This window comes from Cupressus sempervirens, chromosome 1, assembly GCF_028749045.1.
Source record: "Cupressus sempervirens isolate cs-2001-9-10 chromosome 1, ASM2874904v1, whole genome shotgun sequence".
NCBI lineage: Eukaryota > Viridiplantae > Streptophyta > Pinopsida > Cupressales > Cupressaceae > Cupressus > Cupressus sempervirens.
The window spans coordinates 197,560,465-197,587,542 of NC_143118.1; the positions used below are offsets into that span (position 1 = coordinate 197,560,465).

Genomic DNA, 27,078 nt, shown 5'->3' on the forward strand with positions numbered 1-27,078 from the left:
CCACTCACAAGTACATTTCATTGAGCGCAACTTCTTCAGTCATTCCTCTGGCAGGCCCTGCTAGTAACATCATCAATAAAAGCAAGCAAACGCTAAATGATTTCCTTAAATTCTTCCTCCATTAAATCATTGGTTAATCTCACAGGGTGAATCTTTAAAATGGATATAAATGCTGCCAACATGGTTTTTGTTTAACAAAGCATTTCTTTGCTTCTGACCCACATTCAATGGTGAAAGGAAAATTAATACATATTGCAGGCATGAGAGAACAAATGCAGGTCTCCATTAGATAAGAATCATTTATCAGCACTTGCTTTAGTATAAGAAAGACATTAATGAGCTCTCAATTAAATTATTGAAGAAAACAAACACAAGTATTGCTAAAGCACTTCAACAAAAAGCTCAGCAACATGCCATCCAAAGGCAACATATTGCCTACACTCATTCCGACTTGAGAGTCAATGTGCCCCACAACTCGTGCCAGACTCACATTGCACCTGCCCAATTCCTACCATGTTTTTTTGTCATCTCCCTAGTAACTCAGTAGGTCTTATGCTAAGACTCATCATTACAAGCAAAGACTTCGCGAGAGTGAAAAGCAGAAAATTCTCAAGCTAGAGCAAGAAATTTGTTCATTTTTTTCTATCCAGTCTTCAACAGTTGCAAATGAAACAGAGATAAGTGATTCACAAGCAGTTGGAGGTTGAATTTGAGGATTGAACAGACATTGAAGGGCATTTGGCAAAGATATCCTTTTAATTTTTCTGTTTCTTAAAATTTTAAATTTGAACACTGAAAACCTTGCTGTATCAGCAATATTTTATAGTTTTCTAAATCTATAGATACAGCAATGGCAATGCCAGGAGAGACAGCATAGAAATATGGTTCATTGGGTGAGGCCAAGAGCACAATGCCTTGTGATTTTTGTGGGTTTACTGTGAGAGAAGAAATCAATAGGTTAACCGTTAAAATTCCACCTTGCTCAAATTTTCAGCCAAAATGTAAAAATGAGTCATCACATGTCCAACGAAGTGAGGAGAAATGAATGCCCTACTTTCCAATTTGCATAAAAGAAAACAGACAGGAAGAAGGCAAATGAAGAAATGACGATGGTGATAAGCTGCAATCTCAAATCATCTACAGATTCTTTTTTTCATCTACACATTCAGCATTCTTCTTTGAGGAGAGTTCTTGTTATGTACATCCTTCACCAAATCTCTTCATTCCTCACAAAGTTCCAAGGGCAAAACTATTTTTAAAAGTACTTGCAATATAGTCCTTAGTGCAAGAGATTAGAGACAATTAATAGACATACCAAAAATATTTGCTGCAAAGAGACACAAGAATAATATTGATTAAATTGATACATTTGAATTATATTATGTTACTAGCCCCCTTAAGGGAGCATGTAATGTCCCCCTTCCAACGAGTAACCAGGAGACAACTTAGCCTATGTTATTCCCATGGGCTGTCTTTAGAAGGGAAGATTAACCATTTACTATTAACCAAAAATGTACATTTTTGGGGTAATGCTATTTAATTAATTTAATAGTGAAATAAAGTGACTTGGTAAAATATTAAGGAGAAACTATTAAAGTCACTTCATCATTTAAACATATTGAAATAATAACAAGTGCAGGAAGTCTTTTGAGAAGCTTCCCAAGGTTTAGAAAAGAAAATTTTAAGGCTCATTTGCATATGCTTGGATTAATTTTCTTCTACTTAAATTTGGAGAGAGCTTCTTGGAGCTTAAACCCTAGAATGGAAAACCTAAGGGCATACTATTTCAGTAGTGAACCTATCTGCCCTAGTTGTAGCATTGGAGCTAAGCAGGCTTCAAGATTGCTTCCACCGACTTGAAGTAAGAAATTATGTGATGTCTTCTATGAACACAAATTTCAGTGGGTTCATATGTTCCTTTGATATTATGCCTCCTCGAAGCATGCAGTATTTCATTCCCTTCTTTATGTCTTCCCAACACATATAATCTTCCTTTCCCTTCATTATGCCTCCTCAGTTATTTATTCTTTCCAATGCTTGGCATTTCGATATTATGCCTCCTCAATGCATTTAGTATTTGTAATCTTCCCCACACGTCTAGGCTCGAATTTTCTGTCGTACAAGAAATCTGAGGTGTACAAAAATGGTCATACAACAAGAATGGTAGTCAAGGATGTCCCTATGGTAGTCTAGGATGTCCCATCAGTAGTCAAGGATGTACCTACAGTAGTCTGGTGGCATGTACCTACGGTAGTCTAGGATGTCCTTATGGTAGTTTGGGATGTCCCTACGGTATTCTGGTGATGTGCTTACGGTAGTTTGGGATGTGCCTATGGTAATTTGGTGATGTATCTACGGTGGTCTAGGATGTGCCTACGGTGGTCTAGAGTGTGCCTACGGTATTCTGGTGGTCAAACTATGATAGTCTAGTATGTGCAGTAATCTGGGATGTGCCTAAGGTAGTTTGGGGGTGTACCTACGATAATCTAGGATGTACCTACGATAGTCTGTAATTGCCGCTGAGTATGTCCACACCTTTAGATATTTACAAACCAATTCAGACAATGAAAATAACAATAGAATATTGTCAGATAGGATTGCTTCAATAGTATTTAGTTGCCAACAAAGATGATGCTCAAATTTTCTGGATCCGAGCAAGTAAACAAACATGAAATAGGGTGAGGATTGAATCCTATCAAAATCGCAGGAGCCAAGTAGGGAAGGCCTTCCACTTCCGAAATGGCGAACAATACAAAATTCCAATAGGAATTTGTTGTACAAAGAAATAATCCAAATCGCATATCTACAACAACTAATCTGATGCACATATATAGCCCATCAGAGGAAAACTCCCGAGGGAGTAACAACGTGCTGCAACATGACACTAGAAAACACATACACCTATGGAAAATTAAAGATGGGCCCAAGATACACAAAAATCAATCTGGACCCCAAATAAAGTTATTAATTTATTTTATTTAATGATAGGGATATTACAGTCCTCCCATCCCAAAAATTGCTTATCCTCAAGCAATACTAAATCCGATTCTGAGAAACCTTTTGTAATCAGCTTCTTCATTTTGAGTCAAGCACTAAGTAGATCTTATCGCTGTCGTAAATGATATCATTGATCACTTTGTATCTTTCATCATGTATATAGCCATCTATCAGTAAATGATATCATCGATCACTTTGTATCTTTCATCATGAATTAGACCAACAAATGGGCCCATCAATCATCCAAGGAATGAGGTAAAGTATTCACTGTCATGTTTTTACTTGCCACCGCAACATCGAAGTTAAATTTTGGGATCATATCATGTTTAAAAATGGCCTCCATCTTCTTGATTGTGACTTCCCTCGGTCCATTATTTGGCATTCCTCTTAGCAACACCTTCTTGTCATCTGTCTCGAATGAAAAGTCCATCCTCTTGAAGCTTTAGGTGTATTGATCAAGGGTCTCCATATACTGGATGCCCAATATGATATCAATGTCAACCAAATCTATGACAAAGAAATCATCTGTCAAAGTATAGCTTCCCATGGAAATGTTTCACCATGGGATCACGTGAGTGTAGGGTAACAAGGTTTCTCCGACAACCTTAACCTCAAATCCTCCATGCTCCACTACGCGCAAGCCTTTACTAGGGACCAATGACGAATTGATGAAATTGAGCATGGCGCCACTATCAATCATGACTCTAACTCATTTTTCGTGAAGTGTGCCACGAACCCTTAAGATACTACTTCCAACCATTGTAGTAAGGGTAGCAATGAAACCCCTTTTGTATGAGGGCATTTATTCTCTCTTCCTAGTTAATTTCTTGACCAATTATTTTCGAAACTTGTCCTTTGTCATCATCTAGAAATACCTCAATGTAATAAAACTTTCCCTTCCCAATGCAGCGGTGATCCAATCCCCATGGTCCCTTGCACATGAAACAAAGCTTTTTCTTACGGAGCTCTTGTCGAGAGTCTTCATCTAGCAAAGGTTTTTCCTGAATTGGTTCCTTGTCTTTATCTTCTTATGGGGAAGGTGTTGGCATAACTACGTGGGTTTTGGAGGAAGATGCGGTCATGTCACGCACATTCTTAATAGCTTCATTGAGTGTGCACAGGTTGAACCCTTTGATCCAGCCTCTCAAGGGCTCCCTTAGCCCATCCATGAATAACACGATTCCTATTGATAGCCTCTGAAAACTATGTAATGTAATTGTCTACCATAACTATTTTCCTTAGCTGTTCAAAATCTTTGAGGTTTAGTTCAGGATCCTTCCCATCAAAACAAACAATTAGTCTCTCAGTGAACTTGACATATGAGGTCACTTGATCACTTGGTCATGACCGAGAGTGACCAATCCATGGTGCCACCAGTCTTGCACAACTCCTTCTAGATGGAGCACTATGAACATGTTTGCTTCCTCTTCGGGCATCAAGTTGAGCTGAAAATAGGTGTCTACCTTCAGAACCCATGTCTATAATGATGACTTCAAATCCATCAAATGGTGATAAGTTTACTTTTCCGATCTTTCTCTTGATATCATCATTAAAATAACCATAATTTCCCCTACCTGAATATCTCGTTCTTAGATCAACATAGTCATTGTAGGATATATCAGCTTCCATATTCGCATTCCTCCAATCTTCTTGAATTTCTTGAAAGGTGGGTTCTCTTTCATTGCGTGGTGCTTCCATCCTTGGAAGGAAGATGGGTATAAAAGGTCGAGAGTGAGAGGGATGAGGGTTTGTCCTTCCCATAACAGAGTCATCGCTATACTAATTCTATTCTCCTATTGTCTTTCTCTTAGCCAATTTTTGTAATGTTTCATTTATAAGCCTTTGGGTTTCGTTGATCTGCATTCAGTTTCTACTGAGCTCTCTTAAAAGATTCATGAGTTCTGTCATGAGATCATAGGGATCTACCATTCTACCAAAAAGATGATCTCGCCTTCTCCTTTGAGTATAAACTTGCATTCATTTCCACAAGCTGGCAAAATAATTGGCTCTAATACTAAGGTAATGATCCCCACATGCCTGGGCTGAAATTTTTCGTCATACAAGAAATTTGAAGTGTATGGAGATGGTCGTATGACGAGAATGGTGGTTAGAGATGTCCCTATGATAGTCTGGTATGTCTCTACAATAGTATGGGATGTACCTATAGTAGTCTGGTGGGATGTCCCTACAGTAGTCAGGGATGTGCCTATAGTAGTCTGGGATGTACCTACGATAGTCCGGTGATGTGCCTATAGTAGTCTGGGATGTGCCTACGGTACTCTGGGATGTCCCTATGGTACTCTGGTGGTGAACCTACCTGTTAGCCCTAGTTTTGAGTTGCCATTGTAACTTTTTGATTCCTCTTTAAAATCCAAAATCTTACGTCAAGCAAGCTTTTCGTGCTTTCTCCTTTTCAAGAGTCATCGTTCCTTGCATATAGAAGTCAGTCTTGTGATGTCTTTTTGTAAGTCTTTCTCTTGAACCACTTTGAACCTCCTTGAACCTTCGTTCAAGGTAGTTCAAAGCAATTCAACCAAAGCTTTTTGATACTAACCTTTTTCTGCAGGTGGTATTTACTAAGTGCACTAGAGACATTTACTTGAACCACTTCGGACCTCTTTGAACCTTGGTTCAAAGCAGTTCAAAGTAGTTCTACTATTGAGGATTCTACACACGGATATTAATGATTCCTAAAAGGACAACAGTTCTCGAGAAATTAAATGAGGTGTCAGCATAATGATTAAAAGGTCTTGTCCGAAGTACCATTGCTTAAGGCGAAGGCCAAGTTATCATCATGATTAAAAGGAAGGCGAATCTTTCATTTGGGGGTCAGATTGGATGTCAGGTTTTTATAATTATTGCAAGGACACTCATGACGGGTGATCATTTAGTGAAAGAGTCTTGTCATAGTTTCAAGCGTGCAAGTTAAGCTGCAACAATCTCACCATGAATACTTCATTATGAGGTGGTACTTTCACCAGTATGTTCCCTTACCTTTAAAACACTAGTTTCCCATGTAATTGTTTTATCATGTGCAAAGGCAAATTAGAAGTGAAGCAACAATGAAGGAAGAGAAGTGGTCAGGTTTTCTTTCAGCTGATCACAGTTGAGAATACAAGAAACCCCTTGCCCTTTTCTCCTATGATTGTTACTTTGAAGATCAAGAGAAGTGTTGTGTTTTTCTTTCCTTTGTTTAGAATGAGGTCTGCTCTGTATTTCTTTGGGAACATCTCCAGTCTTGAACGTAAGAGACCCGTCATTTCGGACACTAATTTAGGAGTCAGGGTTGAGAAGTTACAAGAGAGTTTTCTTGAACAAGCTGCCGAGGTTAATGGTTGCTTAGAAATCCTTACAAGTGGTCTAATCGAAGCTGTTGCTTTTCCTCCCGTCCTTTAAGTCCTGAATTGCTTCAGTTGTGCATTGATCACTATAATGAGAGAACCAAGAGTATTTTGAACAAAGACGGGGAACTAGTATTGTCCATCTCTAGGGAAACTATCTCGTTAGAGTTGCATCTACTTGAGAGCACATCTTCTGCCTTTAGCCCTACCCAGTCTCTGGTTGAATACCAAGAGAACCCAAACAAGTACCGTAACATGATGGCTAGGAAATCGACAGAGATTAACTAGAAAGGTTGTTCAAGGCTGCCCAAAATAATCACTAAAGGTCACATGAAGCTTCATGTCCATGATCTAATGGTTTTGCTACACTGGGTTAAAGGGTTTGTTGATGTTTTCCTCTCTGAAGACTGGATGTACCACTACATAGACATTATCCTGAAAGCAAAACAATTTCTAGATTGGGCAGAATTGATAGCCAGTTCGCTAAGGAATCAGCTCAATCAATCTAAGATATTGAGAGAAGATTTCCATATGTCTTCATACTTGACCTATTGTGTTGGGTGTGTTAGCAATATTACTTTCCTTCCCCATGACCCTTGGAATGAAGATGTAACTGTTTACAAATATTGCCCCCTACTACAAAAGGACAAAGTCTTGGAGGAATCCAAGAAAACTCATGACTTTTTGATGGAAAATGTACATTTGAACCTTAGAAAAGCACTAATGCCGAGAATATCCCTAGAGGCCCATAGGCTAGTTGAAACATACAGAAGCTCTTTCATTCAATTTCCTAAGTTTATATACCTACGAGTAGGAGGATTTGAAGAAGAACCTGTGAAGCTGCCTCAATATGCCTTAGATTGTTTTATTATACCCGAGATATGTAGGCAATTATTTTTTGTGATTAAAGATAACCTGGCTCAGGGGAAGTGGGAGTCTGTTTTTCCCATCAGACTCGATCATTTAGCTTGCAGTAATATGATCAATGCCCTGTGATTGGAAGCAACTTGCTTAGCTTTAACCTTGGATTCTACCAAAGAAGGAGAGATTTTGATAGCAAAGGTTTCGCAACAAAGGTTCTCAATCTTAACGGCCAATCACCAATGGTTCCTCATTTAGAAGAATTATGGGAAGATTGTAAAGATGAGAGAGATGTGGTTAAAAGGGATCATTCAAGATTAACACTTTCTGAAATTAGTTCCTTGAAATTGAAGTTCAAATTGGAGGGAACAATTGAAGATGGTTCAGATGTTGTTGAACTAGGGTGGGAAGAGGCAAGTGAGCAGAAGCAACTAGAAGTGGATTGCAACCGGGATGAAGAAGATGGTATAAACATTAGAACTAGATCCATTTTAACTTGCACAGATAACTGGTTAAGGAGAAGGAGCATGAAATCAGTCAATGTGAAACAAACTGCAAAATCCCCAAAGGTAGTTTCTTTCTCTAAAACATTAACTTCTGACATCCAAATTTCATCTCATGTTGAAGGTGATATTTCGACTCCCAAGAACCCCAAAAGAGCAGCATCTCCTAAACAAATCACAGCTCCTAGAACCAGGTCCAAGGCCAAAATCTAAGGCACTCGCAAAACAGAAGGTTCAGAAAGAGAAAATGATGACTCAAGGACAGGATCAAGGAGAAGAGCTCACCTTTTTAGATAATCAAGATGGTGATGTAGAATTAATAGAGGCTTCAAAGTCGGATCAGCCTAGTTTCATGACTCCTTCCAAAGGAAATCAAGGGATGACGGATACTTCCACTATTCCACCATGGCTATCGAATTCAGTAAGCAAGAAACCTAGCCTTCAATTGGTGTTTATAACAGTCAAGGACATTGTCACAAAATACGCAGCATGTGGTTCTAAGAGCAAGAAGATAAAAAATGACGCACAGTTGATCAAAGACCTTGTGACTGGAAAGGTGATGACAGAGGTGGCTACCTATAAACAGAAGGATGAATCAAGGGAGATTGACGCAAAGGATTTCAAAGTTACTACTATGGAATTGGGGGTCATCACCAGAGATACCAGGAACCACTTCTTCAAATTCTCTACACATCATATTCTAACTCAATCTGAAAGGGATAGCAAAGAAACGAAAGAACTGAAAAGGTTGGTAATCACCGTGGCCGAGTACATAGATTATCTGATGAATTTGGGCGCTTTTCCATTAATTCAGACTCCGCAATCTTTTGATCCCAATTCATCAGATAGCCAGCAATTGGTTAAACAAATGCAAAAGGGAAAATTACTCTCAGGTGCAATGCACGAGTTAGTGGGATCCACAATAAAGGAGGGTAGTAAATTTATTCTAGATTTCACTACCACGTATGCATAAGGAGAAGCATTGTTGGGTGAGGTCCAAACCCTTGTTCCAGTGTGGGAGGTTGATCAAAGCCGATGCCAAGCCATTGTGTTTCAAGTCCACAAAGTTGAAAAATATGGTGTGTTGAAGTTTCTGAGCGAAAATCCTATGAAAACTATAGACTCATGCATGTTGTTCATCCTCAAAAATAATATGGGTTGGAAGGATTCACTTTACTCGTTGGAATGCATAAAAAGCTCCTAAAGGATATGCAAATTGTCAACCCTACAAGTATTCTACAGTTTGAGGACAGCAACATGGACTTCGAGGTTTTAACCAAGAGCTTCAACGACGCCATGTCAAGGATAAATGACGACACCCCTACTTCCGGAGGCTTCACCACCCTAGCCAACATTGAATCAATGTTATATTTAAACAAGGACCTTCTGCCAAGACAAAGCCGTAGGATTAGGGAGCTCAAGTGGCAGAAAGATGCCTGCAGATCAAAACTACTCGGCTTGAAGAATCCTCACTACCACATGATGTAGGAATTTGCGAGCGCCTTCAGAAGCTGGAAATCAGTCAAGCAAACCATGGTAGATGGAGGAAAGCCTGGTGAGGATGTTTAGTTACAAATGGTTATCTTTGACGTTTGAATTTTCAAAGCTATTTTAAAATTGTTTCTTTGCTTATAACTGTTGTCAACTAAAGGCTGGGTTTTGATGGAGGCCTTTTCAGGTTTGCAAAAGACTAAATGCTAGAGCATTTGACTAAAACAAGGTTAGATTTTAGTAGCTTAAAAATACTTTGATTAAGTTTAGCATTATTAAAGTTGGTTAGACGGAAATAGTAATAGACAAATAATAATATATGCAAAAGTTCTCTCTTATAGACTTTGTGCTTGGGAAATCTTTTTGAATATATATCTATCATATTTTACTATGCTTTGAAACTGAGTGTTTGGGCAGAATCAGTTACGGTTACTTTGTGAGCCGTGATGGTTAATATTGTATGACATCTACTGCTATTTCTCGATCTGTTTGTATTTGTCTCTCATTTGATAAAATTGGCTTAAGTTGTAGAATTTAGGTTCAATTTTGAGTCCTACTCACTTATGGAAAGACTGTGAGCTCTTTGATTAAATGTTAAATTTCTGAAGTTGTAAATCAATACCTCAGTACCTAAGAGTACATAAGTGTCACTTAAACACTTTCTGACAAAAGTATGTAATTTATTTGTTTTGATCTTTCAAATTCATTAATAAAGTATTTGTAAGGGGACCTGTACCTGTAAAATTCAGAGGGAAACGATTAACATAACGTTTACCCAACTGTTGTGAACTTTTTGAATTTTCGGTCTTGGGCATAGATCGAATTACTGAATTTTCTAGGAAAGACAATCTGTTCACCAACACTACAGTAGTCTAGAATGTGCCTACAATAGTCTAGGATGGGCCTATGGTAGTTTGGGATGTACCTATGGTAGTTTGGTGGTATACATATGGTAGTTTGGGATGTCCCTACGGTAGTTTGGGATGTCCCTACGGTAGTCTGTAATTGTCATTGAGTATGTCTACACCTTCAGATAATTTTAAACCAATTTAGACAATGAAAATAACATTGGACTACTATCAAATAGGATTGCTTCAATAGCATTTAGTTGCCACCAAAGATGACACTTAGATTTGCTAGATCCGAGCAAGTAAACCATCACGGAATGAGGGTTTAATCCCACTAAAACCACAAGAGCCAAGTAAGGAAGGTCTTCCACTTCCGAAATGGCAAACAATACAAAATTCTAATAGGAATTTGTAGTACAAAGAAATAATCCAAATGGCATATCTACAACAACTAATCCAACAAATATATACACCTTGTCATAGGAAAACTCCCGAGGGAGAAACAACGTGCCAACACATGACACGGCAAACACCTACACCTATGGAAAATTAAAGATGGGCCTGAGATACACAAAAATCAATTGAGACCCCAAATAAAGTTATTAATTTATTTTATTTAATGATAGGGATATTATAGTATTTTGTTCCCTTCTTTACATCTCCCCAACACATAATCTTTGATGCAAGAGCATCTTGGGTAAACGAGCAATCTTGCATCATCCAAAAATATTTTTTGTTTTCTTACCAATTTGTTGTTCGCGTTGTAGCCGTTGCTACCTTAAGTTTTGTGATGTGCGTAGTTTGAATCTTGTTGAGGACCTAATTTCAATCCTTACCCTAATAGTGCAAAAGCTGATGTGTCATATTCTTGGACTTTTGTTCCATTCTTTTCGGTCTATTTCTTGCAGTTTTCATCTAGCGAGGCATGTTATTTCTTCTTGTGCGGTTTCCTATGATGACGTGGTGGCTTGCGTAGTTGGGAGCCAACTCCTTGTTTGTGTCTGGAATAATTGATGTGTGGTGCTTGGGTTATGGTTTATATCTCCAAGGTACAACCTCTATTATAAATAAATTCCTAACTAGCCAACTTGTGGTCTAGCTTGCTATATAAGACCTTGGATTAGATATACGAAAGTAGCATGGAATGGAGCATAATAGAATCAAGTAGTTAGTAGTAAGAAGGAAGTTAAAGATTGCAAGCTTGGACACTAATTGTGTCTGGAATAATTGATGTGTGGTGCTTGGGTTATGGTTTATATCTCCAAGGTACAACCTCTATTATAAATAAATTCCTAACTAGCCAACTTGTGGCCTAGCTTGCTATATAAGACCTTGGATTAGATATACGAAAGTAGCATGGAATGGAGCATAATAGAATCAAGTAGTTAGTAGTAAGAAGGAAGTTAAAGATTGCAAGCTTGGACACTAATGTGATAATTTCTTTGTATATGGCCGCAACCTAGAAGGCCTCAGAGTTGGGCATATTTGATGTTATTACATACATTTTATCATGTAGGCTGTGTAATCAATCAGCACATCTATGAATGTTGTTGTTTCTTTGCTACAATCCTATGTTTTCTTCTGTGTACTCTTGGCAGGGTTGTTAGGTGAGTTTCTTTCTTGTGAGTTTCATCGTGGAGAACTTTAATTGGATTGGTTGTAGGGTGGAAGATTTGAAATCTGACCTACAACTTGCAGAAGATTACGGTCTTGCAGGAACTATTGTCAAAGATGGTTCGAGGGAGAGAAAATGTTGATAGTGCTATAATGGACATGTTGAGACAAATTGCAGCAAGACTTGAAGCTATTGAGACAACCCAAAGAAGAAGTGTACACCATAAGGATGTTAGTGATGATGAAGAAGCAACACTTAATCCAAACCCTGAACCTCAAACAAAACAAGATGAGGAAAGGCTTCTTAGAGTTTTGTCTAGGGAAAACTTTAGACCTATTGTTGAAGTTGCTTGCTATAATAGAAGACTTGAGACGAATGTTGTGTTGTATTGGATCTTTGAGATGGATAAGTATTTTGAGTATGAAAGCACTCCTGATGACAAAAAGGTGAACATAGCAATCATGAAGTTGAAGAGTCATGCTTTACTTTGGTGGGATCACTTGCAAACTAAACGGCGAAGAAGAGGAAAGGAAAAGATTAAGACAGGCAAAGATGATTGCCAAAATGAAAAACTTCTTTCTAGCAGATTACCAAGTTAACATGTTGAGAAGAATGCAGAATCTAAGACAAAAGGACATGAGTGTAAAGGAATACACTGAAGAACTCTACAAATTGGATATCAATTCTGGACATGTGGATGATGAGAAAGTGGCTAGATACCTTAATGGTTCGAGGACATCAATTCAACATGAGATTAGCCATGTTAAGATGGATAGTGTGGAAGAAGAATATCAATATAGCTTGAAGGCTGAAGAAAGGTTGGCGAAGAAACATGATTAAAGACCAAGAGGAAGAGGTGGCAGATTTCAAATAAGTAGAGGAAGAACTTATGGAGAAAGTAGTCTAATAGTACAACTCATGATAAAGGAAAGGTAGAATGGAAAGAACCTATTAGGAAGAGAAGTAATTACACTAGAGGTAGCTATAACGGTTACTCTAGGAATAATAATGGGGGTAAAGAGAAGAAAGAACTTGGTTTAAAGGCACTTGTTTCAAGTGCGGGTAAGGGCATAGAGCTTTTGAATGTAGTAATTCTAGTAAGAAGATAGGAGGAAGCAACAAAAATACTTTAACTTGTGAAGAATTCATTAAAACACCTAATGAACTAGAGCATGGTGAGAACCTGATGTTGAGAAGAGTGTTGTGGACTGAGGAAACTGACAAGGAACCAGCTCTAAGAAAAAGTTTATTCAAGACTAAATGTAATATTGCTGGAAAATGTTGCAAAGTAATCATTAACAGTGGAACAAAAAAAAATTGGCATTCAAGGAGTTGGTCGACAAGTTACAGCTACAGAGATTAAGACATCCGAAGCCTTATCATGTTGGTTCGATCTAGAAGAAGCATAAATTACTTGTAAGTGAACAATGCATTGTTAAGTTCAAAATTGGGAATTATCATGATGAAGTCGTGTGTGATATTATGCCTATGGAAAGTTGTCATATTCTATTGGGTAGAGCCTGGCAATATAATAGATTTTGTTTGCCTGATGGTAGATCGAATCAGTATACTATTTAGGTTGATGAGAAGAAGCAAACTTTGTTACCTTTGGTAGAAAAGCCTGATAAGAATCACTATACCATACTAAGAGTATGTTTGGTTGAAGGAAATCAGTTTGTTAAAGAAGTAAAGGAGAAGAATGTTTGTTTTGATTTGATTCCCTAGAAAGACTCTAAAACAAGATGAACTTGAGCAAGTACTTCAGATTGAGTCTTTGCTGGCGAAGTTTCAAGACATTATTTCTAACAATGTACCTGATGGTTTACCTCCTATGAGAAGTATTAGTCATTGTATGGATTTGATATTTGGAGTTAGTCCGCCTAATAAAGCACCACAAAGATTGACACCTGTTGAAAATGTTGAATTGAATAGACAAGCGCAAGAACTACTTGAGAAGGGTCTAATTAGAGAAATTTTGAGTCCTTGTGTTGTACATGTTGTATTGGCAGCTAAGAAGAAAGGCGAATAGAGAATGTGGATTAATTCTAGACCTATAAACAAGCTCACAGTGAAGTATAACTTTCCCTTGCCTAGGATGGATGACATAATGGATTGTTTCAGTGGAGTGAGGTATTTTACAAAAAATTATTTGAAAAGTGGCTATCATCATACCAAAATTAGAGAGGGCGATGAATGGAAAATTGCTTTTAAGACAAATGAAGGATTGTATAAATGGTTGGTTATACCTTTTGGTTTAACTAATGCACCTAGTACCTTCATGAGGTTGATGAATGAAGCTTTGAAGAAATTCTTGGGTAAGTTTGTGATTGTAAATCTTGATGACATTTTGATATTCGATACGACTAAAAAACACCTCGAGCATAATAAACAAGTACTGCAAAGATTGAAGGAAGAAAAGTTGTTGATTAACTTGAAGAAATGTTCTTTTGTGATGGAGGAGATTGTGTATCTTGGTTTTGTAATTTCAGCTAATGGTTTGAAGATGGATCCTAAAAAAGTAAAAGTTATTCTTGACTGGCCTACACCTGAGAATGTCTGAGAAGCCAATATTTCATGTATTGGCAAGTTTCAATAGGAAATTCATCAAATATTTTAGTTCAATATGTAATTCTATGACATAAAGCATGAGAGGTGACAAAAAGGATTTCAAGTGGACCAATGGAGTATATGAGAGTTTCGAAACATTGAAACAAAAGGTAGCAAAATTGACTGCACTTGATTTCCCTAATTTCATAAAGGTTTTTCAAGTTGATTGTGATGCTAGCGGAAGTGTCATTGGAGTTGTTTTGAGTCAAGAAGGAAGGCTCGTAGCTTTCTATAGTGCAAAGTTGAATGATGCTAAGAGAAGATATTTATTCTATGCTATTGTTCAAGTTTTGAAGAAGTGGAGACATTATTTAATACCTAAAGATTTTTGTGTTGTAAACTGATCATAAAACTTCACGGTACTTGGGAAGTCAAAACAAGTTGAATAAGAGACACATGAAGTGAGTTGAGTATTTGCAGAATTTTTCTTGTGTTGAAACATAAAAGTGGACAATCAAACAAGGCTGTTGATACTTTGAGGAGAAGAAGAAATTTGCTGACAGAAATGAGAGTTAAAGTATTTGATTTTGATGATTTGAAGCATTTGCATGAAATGGATCCTGATTCTGCAAAACCTTGGAAAGCTTGTAAGAATCAATTGATGAGCGAATAGAATAAGTGGGTTGATTATTTCATTCCGGAAGACATGTTGTTCAAAGGAACTCAGTTGTGCATACCTAGAAGATCTATGAGGGATAGTATCATGAATGAGAAACGTAGTGGAGGACTTGCAGCACATTTTAGAATTGTTAAAACACTAAAGTGCATTTCTCAAAGGTATTTTGGCCTCAAATTTATATGGATGTACAGAAGATGGTTAGAGGTTGCAAAATTTATCAAACAACAAAAGGAACCAGTCAGAATTTGGGATTGCATTTACTATTGCTTGTAACTAGCAAACCTTGGGAAGATATAAGTATGGACTTTGTTCTTGGTTTACCTAGAACTCAAAGAGGCAATGACTCTATTCTAGTAGTAGTTGACAAATTTTCAAAAATGGCTCATTTCATACCTTGTAAGAAGACATCTAATGATGTAAATGTGGCTGAATTATTCTTCAATGAGATAGTAAGATTACATGGGTTGCCTTGGACTATTGCTTTAGACAGAGAGCAAGTTTAATGGTCATTTTTGGAGGACACTTCGGAGGAAAATGGATACAGAATTGAAGTTTAGTTCTACATTTCATTCGTAAATCGATAGACAAAATGAGGTTGTGAACATAAGTTTGGGTAACTTATCAAGATGTTTGATTGGGGATAAGCCTGCTAATTGGGATTTGATCTTAGTACAAGTAGAGTTCGCAAATAACAATTTTATGAATAGAAGTACCAAGAAGACACCCTTTGAGATTGTTAATGGATTGAATCACAAGGGGACAACTGAATTAAGAGATTTGAATATTGAGATGAAGAGAAGTGTTGAAGGAGAGGAATTTGCAGATTTCATGAGGAAGTAAAGAAGAATCTAGAGGATAGTAACCTTGAGTATAAACAGAGAGCAAATAAAGGAAGAAGACATAAATCTTTTGAGATTGGAGATGAAGTGATGGTTAATTTGAAGAAAAACATATTTCCACTTGGTACCTATAGTAAGCTAAGGAGGAAGAAGTTTGACTAAAAAGTTGGTATCACAACCTTGAAGGTCTCACAGTCGGGCATAGTGGATGTTATTACATATATTTTATCATGCGGGCTATGTAATCAATTAGTAAAGCTATGAATGTTGTTGTCTCTTTGCTGCAATCCTACGTTTGCTTCCATGTGTATGCTTGGCAAGGTTGTTAGGTAATTGGACCTCCATCCTCTCATCTACCTCCCCTATTTTAATCTTCCTTTCCCTTCATTATGCCTCTGTTATTTATTCTTTCCAGTGTTTTGCATTTGGTTTTCTCCTCTGACTTTTAACCTTGCTTTTAATTTGTCATGTTTTACTATGCTTCCTTATTCTTTTATTTCTTCAAAGGCCTAATATTTTATTTTGCTTGGGGTGTCTTTCAAGGAGTCAATGTGCTTGTAACTAAGAATTGATCCATATTAAGCAATGAATTTAAATTCCCATCAAGGGTGCAACCAATGCAAGATTAACATAACCCATCCCAAATGTTCTTGCATCAAACACATCACATAGGAATTTTATGAGCACAACTCACAACAATGAGCTTATTGATTGAACCACCCTTCCAAATTGAATGCAATCTACAACGAACTTCACTAAAACTAGAACATGTTAACTTGTTCTTTCTCCTCATCCAACACCTGTTTTTAACAATCATCACTACTCTCCAACAATCCTACTCTATACTCTCATCTCTCAATGTATAATTAGTTCCAACATAACCCAGTCTCCTCCGCCAATTGCTACTGCTAATCCTCTCTAACATTGTTGGATTTGAATAGCCACATTCCAACCACCTCAAATATGCACCTGGATTATGCCCCACAACACAATACATTTGTACCAATTCTTCTTCTACACTTAACATTTCATTCATCACAACATACATATTAATTTTCTTCACCTCTTCCACTTGTTCATTTGTACTGAAGTCATCATCACAAACATTATGAAAAACAACAATTTCACTTTCTTGTTTTGTATCTTGCTGCATCATATTCTTGAACGCCTTTATTTCCTCCAAGGAACAGCCACTACTACAAATTTTGCCATGTCAATTTCTTTTCCACATACAACCTCATTCTCCATCACAAATGAGGCAGCAAGCTAAGTGGGCTTAAACTTGGGATAGACTCAATGTTTAAGCACCCTAGAGTTGGAATTGTATTAGTATGGGTGACCTCCCCTGAAGGCCCAATGCTTCGCCTCTGTGAGATGCAATCAGTGTCATGTCTTTCATTCATACTCATGACAGATGGCTTCTTGTGAACCTCAACTCAATAAACATGGATAATGAGTTTGACTAAAAAGCCTACATAGTTGAATCTTAAAAGCAATATCAAAATTTGACAAATGGAAAATATCTCCCACTTATTAATTGATAAGCTAAAGGGGCACTACAATGAGTGTTTCATAAGCCATAACACTTTTTGAAAGTCTTGAATATCATGTAACAAGCTAAGTGAGCTTAACCTTCGAGGAAACTCCACAAATAAGTGCATGTGACTTGGAACCATACTTGGATGGGTGACCTCACAGGAAGGCCCAATGCTTCACCTCTCTGAGCATTACCTAGGGGGTCATAGTTGCAGAATTATTATTTTTAGTATGTCTATTTTTGGTAGTGCAGTGGGTGGCTCTAGCAATTGGTCATCACCTACAATGGATGTGAAACAGAAGCGTCCTCAGGTAGTCAGCAATCCTATATGCAAGGGCTTTGAGCTCGATTTGTTGAGTCATGGTTTGCGCAATTGGGGATGTTGTTCGAGACATATTGGGGAACCTTGTCCTAAGTAAGCATAAAGATTTGAGTTATTGTCTTGAAGTTAGAACTTTTTTGTGACTATTGGTCGTGTGTTCCTAATCAACTGGTAGACTTTGGAGATTGCTTTCATGAACTTCGATCTGAGAAAGTTGGCACGTGCACTCTTGGATTTGGGTCATCGAATGGCACGTGGACCTATGGCTAAGTGCACATACTCTTATGTGGTCTTTTTAGTTATTTATGCATTGTAAACTTGGGGCATGTCCTAAGTATTTAGTTATTTTACGTATTTAATATTTAACTCCTAGCTAACTTATGGTTTGAGGGTTTATTTAATATGTGAGTCTTTATTTAATGTAATTTGCTAGGTCAACCTATGGCTTGGTTTAGTATAAGTAGGGGGTCTTGTCCTGTCTTGAATCATGAGAGGGATTCATTCAACGTGGAGAGCTTAAGGAGCTAAGTTTAGCAGAGCTAGTAGCTAAGTGTGGGCTTGTGAAACAAGAGAGTTGTTTGGTGGCTTGGGAGCACAAGTTTAGATTCTTCTTGGAGTTCTCTACTAGATTGTGAGTCTAGGATAGCTAGTGTTTGGATCTTGCAAGGTCTTGCAAAATTATTATTGTAATTGTTGATGTATTTGGCCATAAACTGAAAAGCCTTACAGCCACGCATGTTGGATATAAATCTTATGATTCTATTATGAGAATTGGCATTGTTGTGAATCTTAATCTCTGTGTATTTTTCATTCTTCCACTATGTGGTTAATTGTTGTGGGTTAGAACATCTCCTTTGGGGATTCTCTTTCCTTGTATTGCATCGAGTGGTATTAGAGCTAGTTGACCTTGTGGAGAAGGTTGATCTTGTGGAGCTAGTTGATCTTGTGGATTTGTTGCTTTAGGTTTGTGAAGATCTTGGAAGATGCTTGCAAGAAGACTGGACCCTAGGGAAATCGCAGATCTCTATGATGCTTTGGAGCTGAGAATTACAGAGAAGATTAGATCAGATTTGCAATGGAGTTAATGAAGAATGACACGGTCGCTGAGATCATGAGAGCTATAGCTATTGTACCTAGGAATGTGGGTACTGAAGATAACTATGAAGAAGCTACAGGAGACTTTGAAGTTATTCGATCTAGTGGTGAAGATAGAGTTGATCGCATGGAGGGACCTATGGAAGAGAAAAGTTGGTCGATTGGACAGATCTGGAGCTCACTTGAAGTTGAAGCATAAGATAGATGTTTCTAATTTCTCAGGCACTTTGAATCCTAAGACCTAATTGACCTTATTACTTTGAGTTAGAGGATATTGGAGACCCGCTAAAATGAGGTTGGCACAAACTAAGTTGAAAGGACATTCTGCTTTATGGTGGAAAAAATTGCAAAGAGATAGAGAAGAGGAAGGTAAAATGAAGATCACTAGGTGGAGATTGATGGTTACAAAATTGAAGGCTAAGATCATTCTTGTTGATTATGAACTTGAGTTGTTTAAAAGATTGCAAAATCTATAAAAGAAGGATATGGCTGTGAAGGATTACTCTGAGGATTTCTATAAGTTGACTATTCGATCTAGGCATAGAGAACTTTCTAAAGAAGAGGTCGCTAGATATATCAATGGATTGAGATTCAATATTCAGGATGAGATTAGTATGCTGAATATTGCTTCAGTTGAAGATTCTTATTAGTATGCTTTGAGGGAAAAAGAGAAGTTGAAGAGAAGATATCAAGGTAATTCCCGAGGTAAGGAAAAGAAGAAACACTGTGAAAAGGATAAACAGATTGTTGAAGATGAACCAAAACCTGTTGAGCAAAAGAGAAGAATAGGTAAGATGGCATTCAAAGGTTATTGTTTCAAATGTGGTGAAGGACATAGAGCTTTTGAATGTCCCAATGTTGACAGGAATGCCAGTGATAAAAGAATTGTTGTTGTGAATCAGAATGTGGATTCAGTAAATGAACCTGAGGGGGATAATTTGCTGATCTGAAGAGTATTGCTTGGTAAGAAGATATTGGAACCTTGTCAAAGGAGTAATTTGTTCAAGACTCATTGTAAGTCTGGAGGCAAATGCTACAATGTAATTGTGGATGGTGCTAGTACTAATAACCTAGTTGCTAAGGAGATCGTTCGGAAACTTGGTTTGAAGAGAGTGAGACATCCCTGTCTTTATAGAATTGGTTGTTTACAAGATGAACATTAATGTTATCAGAAACTAGAAACAAAAATTGCAACAATTGTAACAACATGACAAGAAAAGAATGAAGGTTGCATTTAAGAAATGTTTAGTTGATAATATGTGTTGTGTGGTGCTGTCATTGCCATCAACTCAATAAGAGTTGTCATTGATGTCAACCTCAGATCATTGGTTTGATTAGAGAGGCTGATAGATGTTGTGGGGTGAGACATTTAAAAGAGATGGTTTGGCATATAATCAACATGGATAAAGACAGTCTGAAAGTACATCCAATGTGTCCATAGTAAAATAACAATCCAAATGATTAGTGAGTATATAGTAACACCTTGTTGATGGCCTCATCTTCAAGAAGTTTGTTGATTGAAATTTAAGATCAGACGCATACTTTTCAGATTGAGGAAATCTGTCTAAGGCTATAAAAGTGTATTTTTCTATGACAATAAGACAATATTTTTCTCTGCATCTTGCTGCATTGCATCTTTTGTGTGTGGTTTGAGCGTTAGGATTGATTATGTAAAAGATGTCTCAACCCTGATTTTCAAGTTTAACACATTTGTGCAGCAGGAGTTATCTATGTTTGTTCTACAGGCTACAATCTGACTGTATAATGTGTCTTCATTAACTAGAATGCTTCACATTCCTCCTCCGCGAGAGATATGCTTGTGTGGTTTTGCAAACATGTTCAGGAAGGTGTAAAGAGTCAGTAATATGAGTTTCACGAGTATTGGTGCTCTGTCATGCTCCACAGTGTATGTTGAAGTGTCGTAGGCTATCCAAGTTGTCCTATTTCTATCTAATCAGTTTATTCAATTGCACCAACATTTAGGGAGTGATTTACTCAAGAAATTATTGTAGAGAAGTTGTTGATGATCTGCAATGCCTTCATTTTGGTCTTCATGATATTTCTGGTTTAGCTTTGGTGGTGTAATAGCAAACAGATAATAGTTTTGAGAGTGATGATGATATTTGGGCTGACAATATAAGTTCTTTCATTTGTGGTTGATAATGGCCTATCTAATTTTCTTTGTAGATTGTATTGAGATGTTTATGTGCCATAGTTATGCTTTGAGTTGATCACCAACTAATAATATTTCTTGAGGCATGTGTTCAAGGCCGATTGATAAGGTGTTCTATAATTTATCTGACCTAACTAAGATGGATGAAGTGTTGTAGATGACTTCTTGGATCTTGTATAAATGTGTCAACATAATGAACTGATTTTGGACTAGGTAACCTCTTTGTATGATCCATAGTGTTATATGTGTTGTGGTTCAGTTGATTTGAAGTCAATGTATGTGATACAACACATTTCCTCTATAGGTCTTATTAGCGCCGACCTAATTAGTGATTCGAAGGGTTGCAATGTGCTCTCTCTCTCTCTCTCTCTCTCTCTCTCTCTCTCTATATATATATATATATATATATGTACACACACACACACACACACAGATATATATATATATATATATATAGAGAGAGAGAGAGAGAGAAAGAGAGAGAGAAGAATGGATCATTAGATATATGTGTCAGTCCAAAAGTGGGTGTTAGATCAGTTGAGCAAGAAATGCACGAAGTCAGTTTGAACGAATAATTGTGCTATAAAGGAACAAAAATATCATAGTTTGTGCCTTTGTTTTTATTGTAATTCTAATGTATCCTTTGATAAAGTGTAGCTCTTTAAGTTCTTACAGCATTGTATCTTGTGCAGCAAGTCATTTTTGGAAGTAGTGAACTTCATTACGCAATGGGCCTTAAAATAAACATTGGAACAGGTGTTTCAATAGTGCGAGTTAACTCTTACTGTAGTTTTTCCAACATTTTGCTTGCAACTTTTACTCTCGAAGGTGACACTTGATCATTTTTATCCATGTTGCAGCTGGAACTACTTGCCTGTGACTACAACTTGGCTTCTTCGTGTCATTTGCCAACCGAATCCAAAATAAGTACTTTTGCTTTGTCATTTTGGGCAGCAAGATTAAAAAATGGTTAGGTTTTGTTCTCGTTATTTCCTCCCTCATTCATACCGTGACTAACCACGTTTTCTCTCTTTCTTCCACCAGTCGTATTGTAAGTATTCCTTCGGTGATTTGAAGCAACTTTAAGTTTGTATGACCACGCCATATGGGGTGTTTTCCCTTTGCTTATGCTTACTACTGGTCATGGTTTCCCTTCCCTGCTTTCAATTCAATTACTTTTGTTGCGTCGTCTTCCCTTCTCTCCTCCTATTTGCATTGTTTTCCCTTCGTCGTCATCGCCTTCTTAGTCAATGCCTTATGTCACGCTAGTTTTATTTTTCACTTTGTTAAGAAATGGCCTTTGGTCATGGTTGTTATCTCTCTCATAACTTTCGTGTAGGTTGAATTCCACTACCTCACATTCTTCTTCCTTGCTCAATGGCCTTCAAGTTCCCTAGACAGTGTTTTCTATTACCGTACGTCATCGGCCTTGGTCATATCTGGTTGTTTCTTCTCCAAGTCTAGTCATATGGTGAGCTAGCCCTTTAGCTAGTGGTTTGCAAAACCCACCATACAGTGAGAGTCACTTATCACTCTACACGATGGTTTGTTTTCCTCAATGCCATAATCTGTACAACATGCATGTTTTTATACTTGGACATATGCTTTTCCGCTCACCGTTTGCCAATGGAAAAAAATTGGAACAGACTATGTCGCACGATGAAGGTTTGCTTATTTGATGCTTCACAATTAACCATATGGTCTTTTATAAGGCTTCATCATCCTCCATCACCATACGGTGTGGTTGCGGCTCGTGTGGGAGCTACCTGCAGTGGGGCCACTGTACAGTGTTACTACCGTGTGGAACCCCTACTACATGGAGGAGTCACCATATGGTATGGTGTCTTCTTTTCTTTTTCATTTCTAATATACTTCATGAGGCGCCCTTGACCTTTCATTGTAGGGCTTTAACTTAGACCCGTTTACGACCTTTCTAATGGTTAATCAAGTAATGTTCTAATCAACATTAGTTATGCTTGTTGGGATGGGTAGTTAGTTGGCGAAGCGATGTGTCCGTTGCTTATCCCAACTAACCGACTGTCTTATAAGACTTTGGAATTTGAACTTTGGATTATCATCTTTTGGTATGAATAGGAATAAAGCATTTCTTCGTCATTTCCATTATTATCATAAAAGCTATGTTCTATGCTCATGTGGTAATTATTATTTGGTGAGTCTGGAACTTTGGTGTGTATTTCCATTCGAAAACCTTCAAGATCTCATGTTCGTTCAGTGTCCATAATTTGATAGCGCCATTGTCACCAAATTCCCTAACTTGATACAAACCGAGCCATTTCACCTTGAACGTTCCCAACTTGATTTCAATTCAGTGATTGTATTTCAATACCAATTGTCCTAGGGTGAACTGAGCTCGTTTGAGGTGCTTGTCATGCCACAACTTGCATCCTTCTTGTGCTACCCCAGTGACCTACTATGCCATCAACCTTTATTCGTCCAAATTATGTAAGTTGTCCAATCTCTCCTGCGGGCTATCCATATTCCCTAATTTGTTTTGAATAGCTATCAAGAGGCTAGCAACCATGAATTCTGTCGGCATGATAGCTTCATGTTCGAACATCAACTAGAGAGGAGTTTGTCTTGTTGTTACTTTGTATGTTGTGCAGTATGCCCATAGTATTAATGGTAACTTCTCCTCCCACTCAACTTGGTCTACTCTGCATGATTTCAATATCACCAATGCCAACTCTTGTTTATAGCCTCTACTTTGTCGTAAGCTCGGGGGTAATATGGACTTGATAACAAATGGAAGATCTTGAACTCTGTTGTGAACAACTGAATGACATGGTTCACAAAGTGACCTCTGTCACAGGTCAATTAGATGGGGATGCCATATCGTGTAATGATCTTCTCATAAATAAACTTCATTGTACTTGTGACCAAATTGTCCAGCAAAGATTGTGCCTCCACCCACTTTGTTAGGTACTCTATTACCACCATAATGTAACAACAGTTTCGTGTAATAAACCTGTCATAAAATGAATGCAATTAATTAAACCTTGTTATTGGGCCGATTGAGCTAATATATCTCGGGCCCATTTTTAATTGTTCCCAGAGGTAGTTTGGCCGTCGGTTATCTTTGTACACCCTCGAAAGGTTTTCTCGATGAGTATTTAAGCATGGCATGTAGGTAGTGGTAGGTATGCAATTTGGATTATTTTCTTTGCATTGCGAATTCCTGTTGGAGTTCTCTGTTGTTCGCCATTTCGGAAGTAAGAGACCTTCCCTATTTGGTTTATCCGGTTTTCGTGGGATTTAACCCTCACCCTATTCTGTCACCTGTAACACTTCGCTCGGATCTGGCAAATCGGATTACCATCTTGCAACATACATTGAAGGATTATTCGTATTAAAGTTTCTATTATTGTATCTAATCTACTTGCGTTTTTGTGTCAAGGAATTGGCATTCATTGTTGTGGCTCAAACACCTAACCGTATGGCATCCAGACATCCTCGTCTAACTCCCTCATTTCCCGTACGGCCTTCATTCTTCAACAGATCTTCCACCACACCCCTGTACATCCCTTGGTTCCTCCATCCACCCACTGTACAGCCTACTTGGTCATCACCCCGTACGCCACCTCTCCATCTCCCCTTGACCACTGTACAGCCATATCTATTCATCGTACGGTCCTCCTTAAATGTCGTATGGCCAACATTGCCCCGGTGTGGTCAACTTCATAACACTGTACCAACATCCCATTGCACCATACGACCCTCATCTCCTCTGCTAACCGTTTGTACTACTACCTAGCAGTCTGTACGACCTCTGCCACAGCCCCTTCTAGTGATTTTTCTAGCTATAGTCAGAAGAAGTTTGTTCTCAAGAAAAATCATAGGGTACAGGAACATTACAGTGGTATCAGAGCCTTTCATTCTACCAGCCTATAGAAGTGAATGCAAGTTTATACTTGAAGGAGAAGGCGAAATAAACTCATTGTTAGAATGGCAGATCATCAGGATCCTACGACAAAACTTATTAATCTTTTAAGAGAGCTCAACAAAAACCAAATACAAATCAACGAAACTCAAAGGCTAATGCAGGAAACATTACAAAAATTATCTGAAGGAAGGATAACAAGAGAACAAAATGGGCATAGTGATGACTCAATTTCTGAAAGGGAAAACTTTCAACCCTCTTGCTCTCGACCCTCGATACCCATCTTCCTTCCAATGACGGAAGCACCATGCAAAGAAAGAGAGCCCACTTTTCAAGAAATGCAAGAAAAACTTTAAGAAGATTGGCTAAACACAAATATGGAAGGTGATATATCTTACAAAGACTATGTTGATCTAAGAATGAGATATTCTGACAAGGGAAATCGTGGTCATTTTCATGATGATCTCAAGAGAAAGATCGGTAAGGTAAACTTATTGCCATTTGATGGATCTGGAGCCATTACCATACAATCATGGGTTTTGAAGGCCGATACTTATTTCCAACTCAATATGATGCCCGAAGAGGAAGCAATCAAGTCCGCAACAGTTCATCTGGAAGGAGTGGCACCATGGATTGGTCACTCTCGAACACAACCAAGTAACCTCTTATGTCGGGTTCATTGAGAGACTCATTGACCATTTCGATGGGAAGGATCCTGAGCTAAACTTCAAAGATCTAGCTTAGGTAAAGTAGACGGGCACAGTAGACAACTACATCACTGAGTTCCAAAGGCTATCAATATTAGTCACAAAAGTCTCTGAAAGACGTTGAATTGTGTTATTCATGGATGGGTTGAGAGAGCCTTTGAGAGGCTGGATCAAAGGGTTCAACCTGTGTGCAAGGCCGAGGTTCACTACTCTCCCTACCTTTTCCCATCCCAATCCATTTGATTATCATATATCTATACCCACCTTTCCCCTTTCCCCTTTATAATAGTAGGCCCCATTCAGCCGCATAGCGTTCTGGGGGGCTTGGGAATGTAACTAGGTTCATAAAGAGTTTCCTCCTGCATTGTGATCCGCTCGGTGCTTACCTCAACGAAGCTATTAAGAAGGTGCATGACATGGACGCATCTTCCTCCAAAACTCACGCAACTACAACAACACCATCCCCACAAAAAGACAAAGACAAGGAGCCAATTCAAAAAAAGCCTCAATTTGATGAAGATTCTCGGCAAGAGCTCCGAAGGAAAAAGCTCTGTTTTACATTGAAAGAACAATGGCCTCCTGGTCATCGCTGCCTTGGGAAGGGAAAGATTCATTACATTGAGGTGATGCTTGATAACGACGAAGAACAAATTCCTATAGCGACTAACGAAGAAATTACCCAATTGGAGAGAATAAATGCCCTAATGCAAAAAGGGGTTCCATTGCTACCCTCACTACAGCGACTGGAAGCGCTATCTTCAAGGTTCGTGGCACACTTCATGGAAACGAGTCCCAATCATGATTGATAGTGGCACCACACTCAATTTCATCAATTTATCTTTGGTCACTAGTAAAGGCTTGCACGTAGTTGAGCATGGAGGATTTTAGGTTAAGGTTGCAGTAGGAACCTTGTTACCTTGGACTCATGTGATCCCCCGACTACAAATTTACATGGGAAACTATACCATGGCAGATGAAATCTGTCATGGTTGATACTGACATCATTTTGGGCATCCAGTGGTTAGAAACTCTGGACCAATACACCCAAAGTTTCAAAAGGATGGACTTTTCATTTGGGACGAATGGTAAGGTGTTACTAAGAGAAAGTCAAATAAAGGATCGAGGGAAGTCGCAATCAAGAAGATGGAGGTTTTTTTCAATCATGATTGGACCCCAGACACTGCAAGTAAAAACAGAATAGTCAACGCCTTACCCCATTCCTTGGATAATTGGCGGGCCCATCTACTAGTCGAGTATTCCAAAAACACTTTTGCATGTCAGTTTATGGATGACTATGTACGTGATGAAAGATACAAAATTATTGATGACATCATTTACTTCGGCGGGAAGATCTACTTAGTACTTGACTCAGGCCTAAAGAAGTTGATTACGGAAGGTTTCCTATAGCCCGATTTGCATTTGCTTGAGGACAAGCAAATTTTGGGAGGGGAGGACTGTAATGTCCCCGTCATAAAATAAATGTAATTAATTAAACCTTATTATTGGGCCGATTGAGTTAATATATCTCGGACCCACTTTTAATTGTTTTCTTAGGTAGTTTGGTCATCAACTATCTTTGTACACCCTTAGAAGATTTTCCTAACGGGTATTTAAGCACGGCATGT

General features: G+C 38.1%; 1 protein-coding gene across 4 annotated transcripts in view; it reads right to left on the reverse strand.

Moving 5' to 3' along the window:
* Positions 1–27,078, reverse strand: part of DWA1 (DWD (DDB1-binding WD40 protein) hypersensitive to ABA 1) — a 262,989-nt gene that overhangs the window by 2,079 nt on the left and 233,832 nt on the right. The window contains exon 13 of one of the 4 annotated variants that reach the window (XM_089820049.1): positions 25–57. The exons of the other annotated variants lie outside the window; for them this stretch is intronic. Coding sequence (XP_089676175.1) covers positions 40–57 — 18 coding nt within the window. The 3' untranslated portion in view covers positions 25–39. Of the gene's footprint in view, positions 1–24; positions 58–27,078 lie in introns of those variants that run through there. 4 annotated transcript variants of the gene reach the window in all.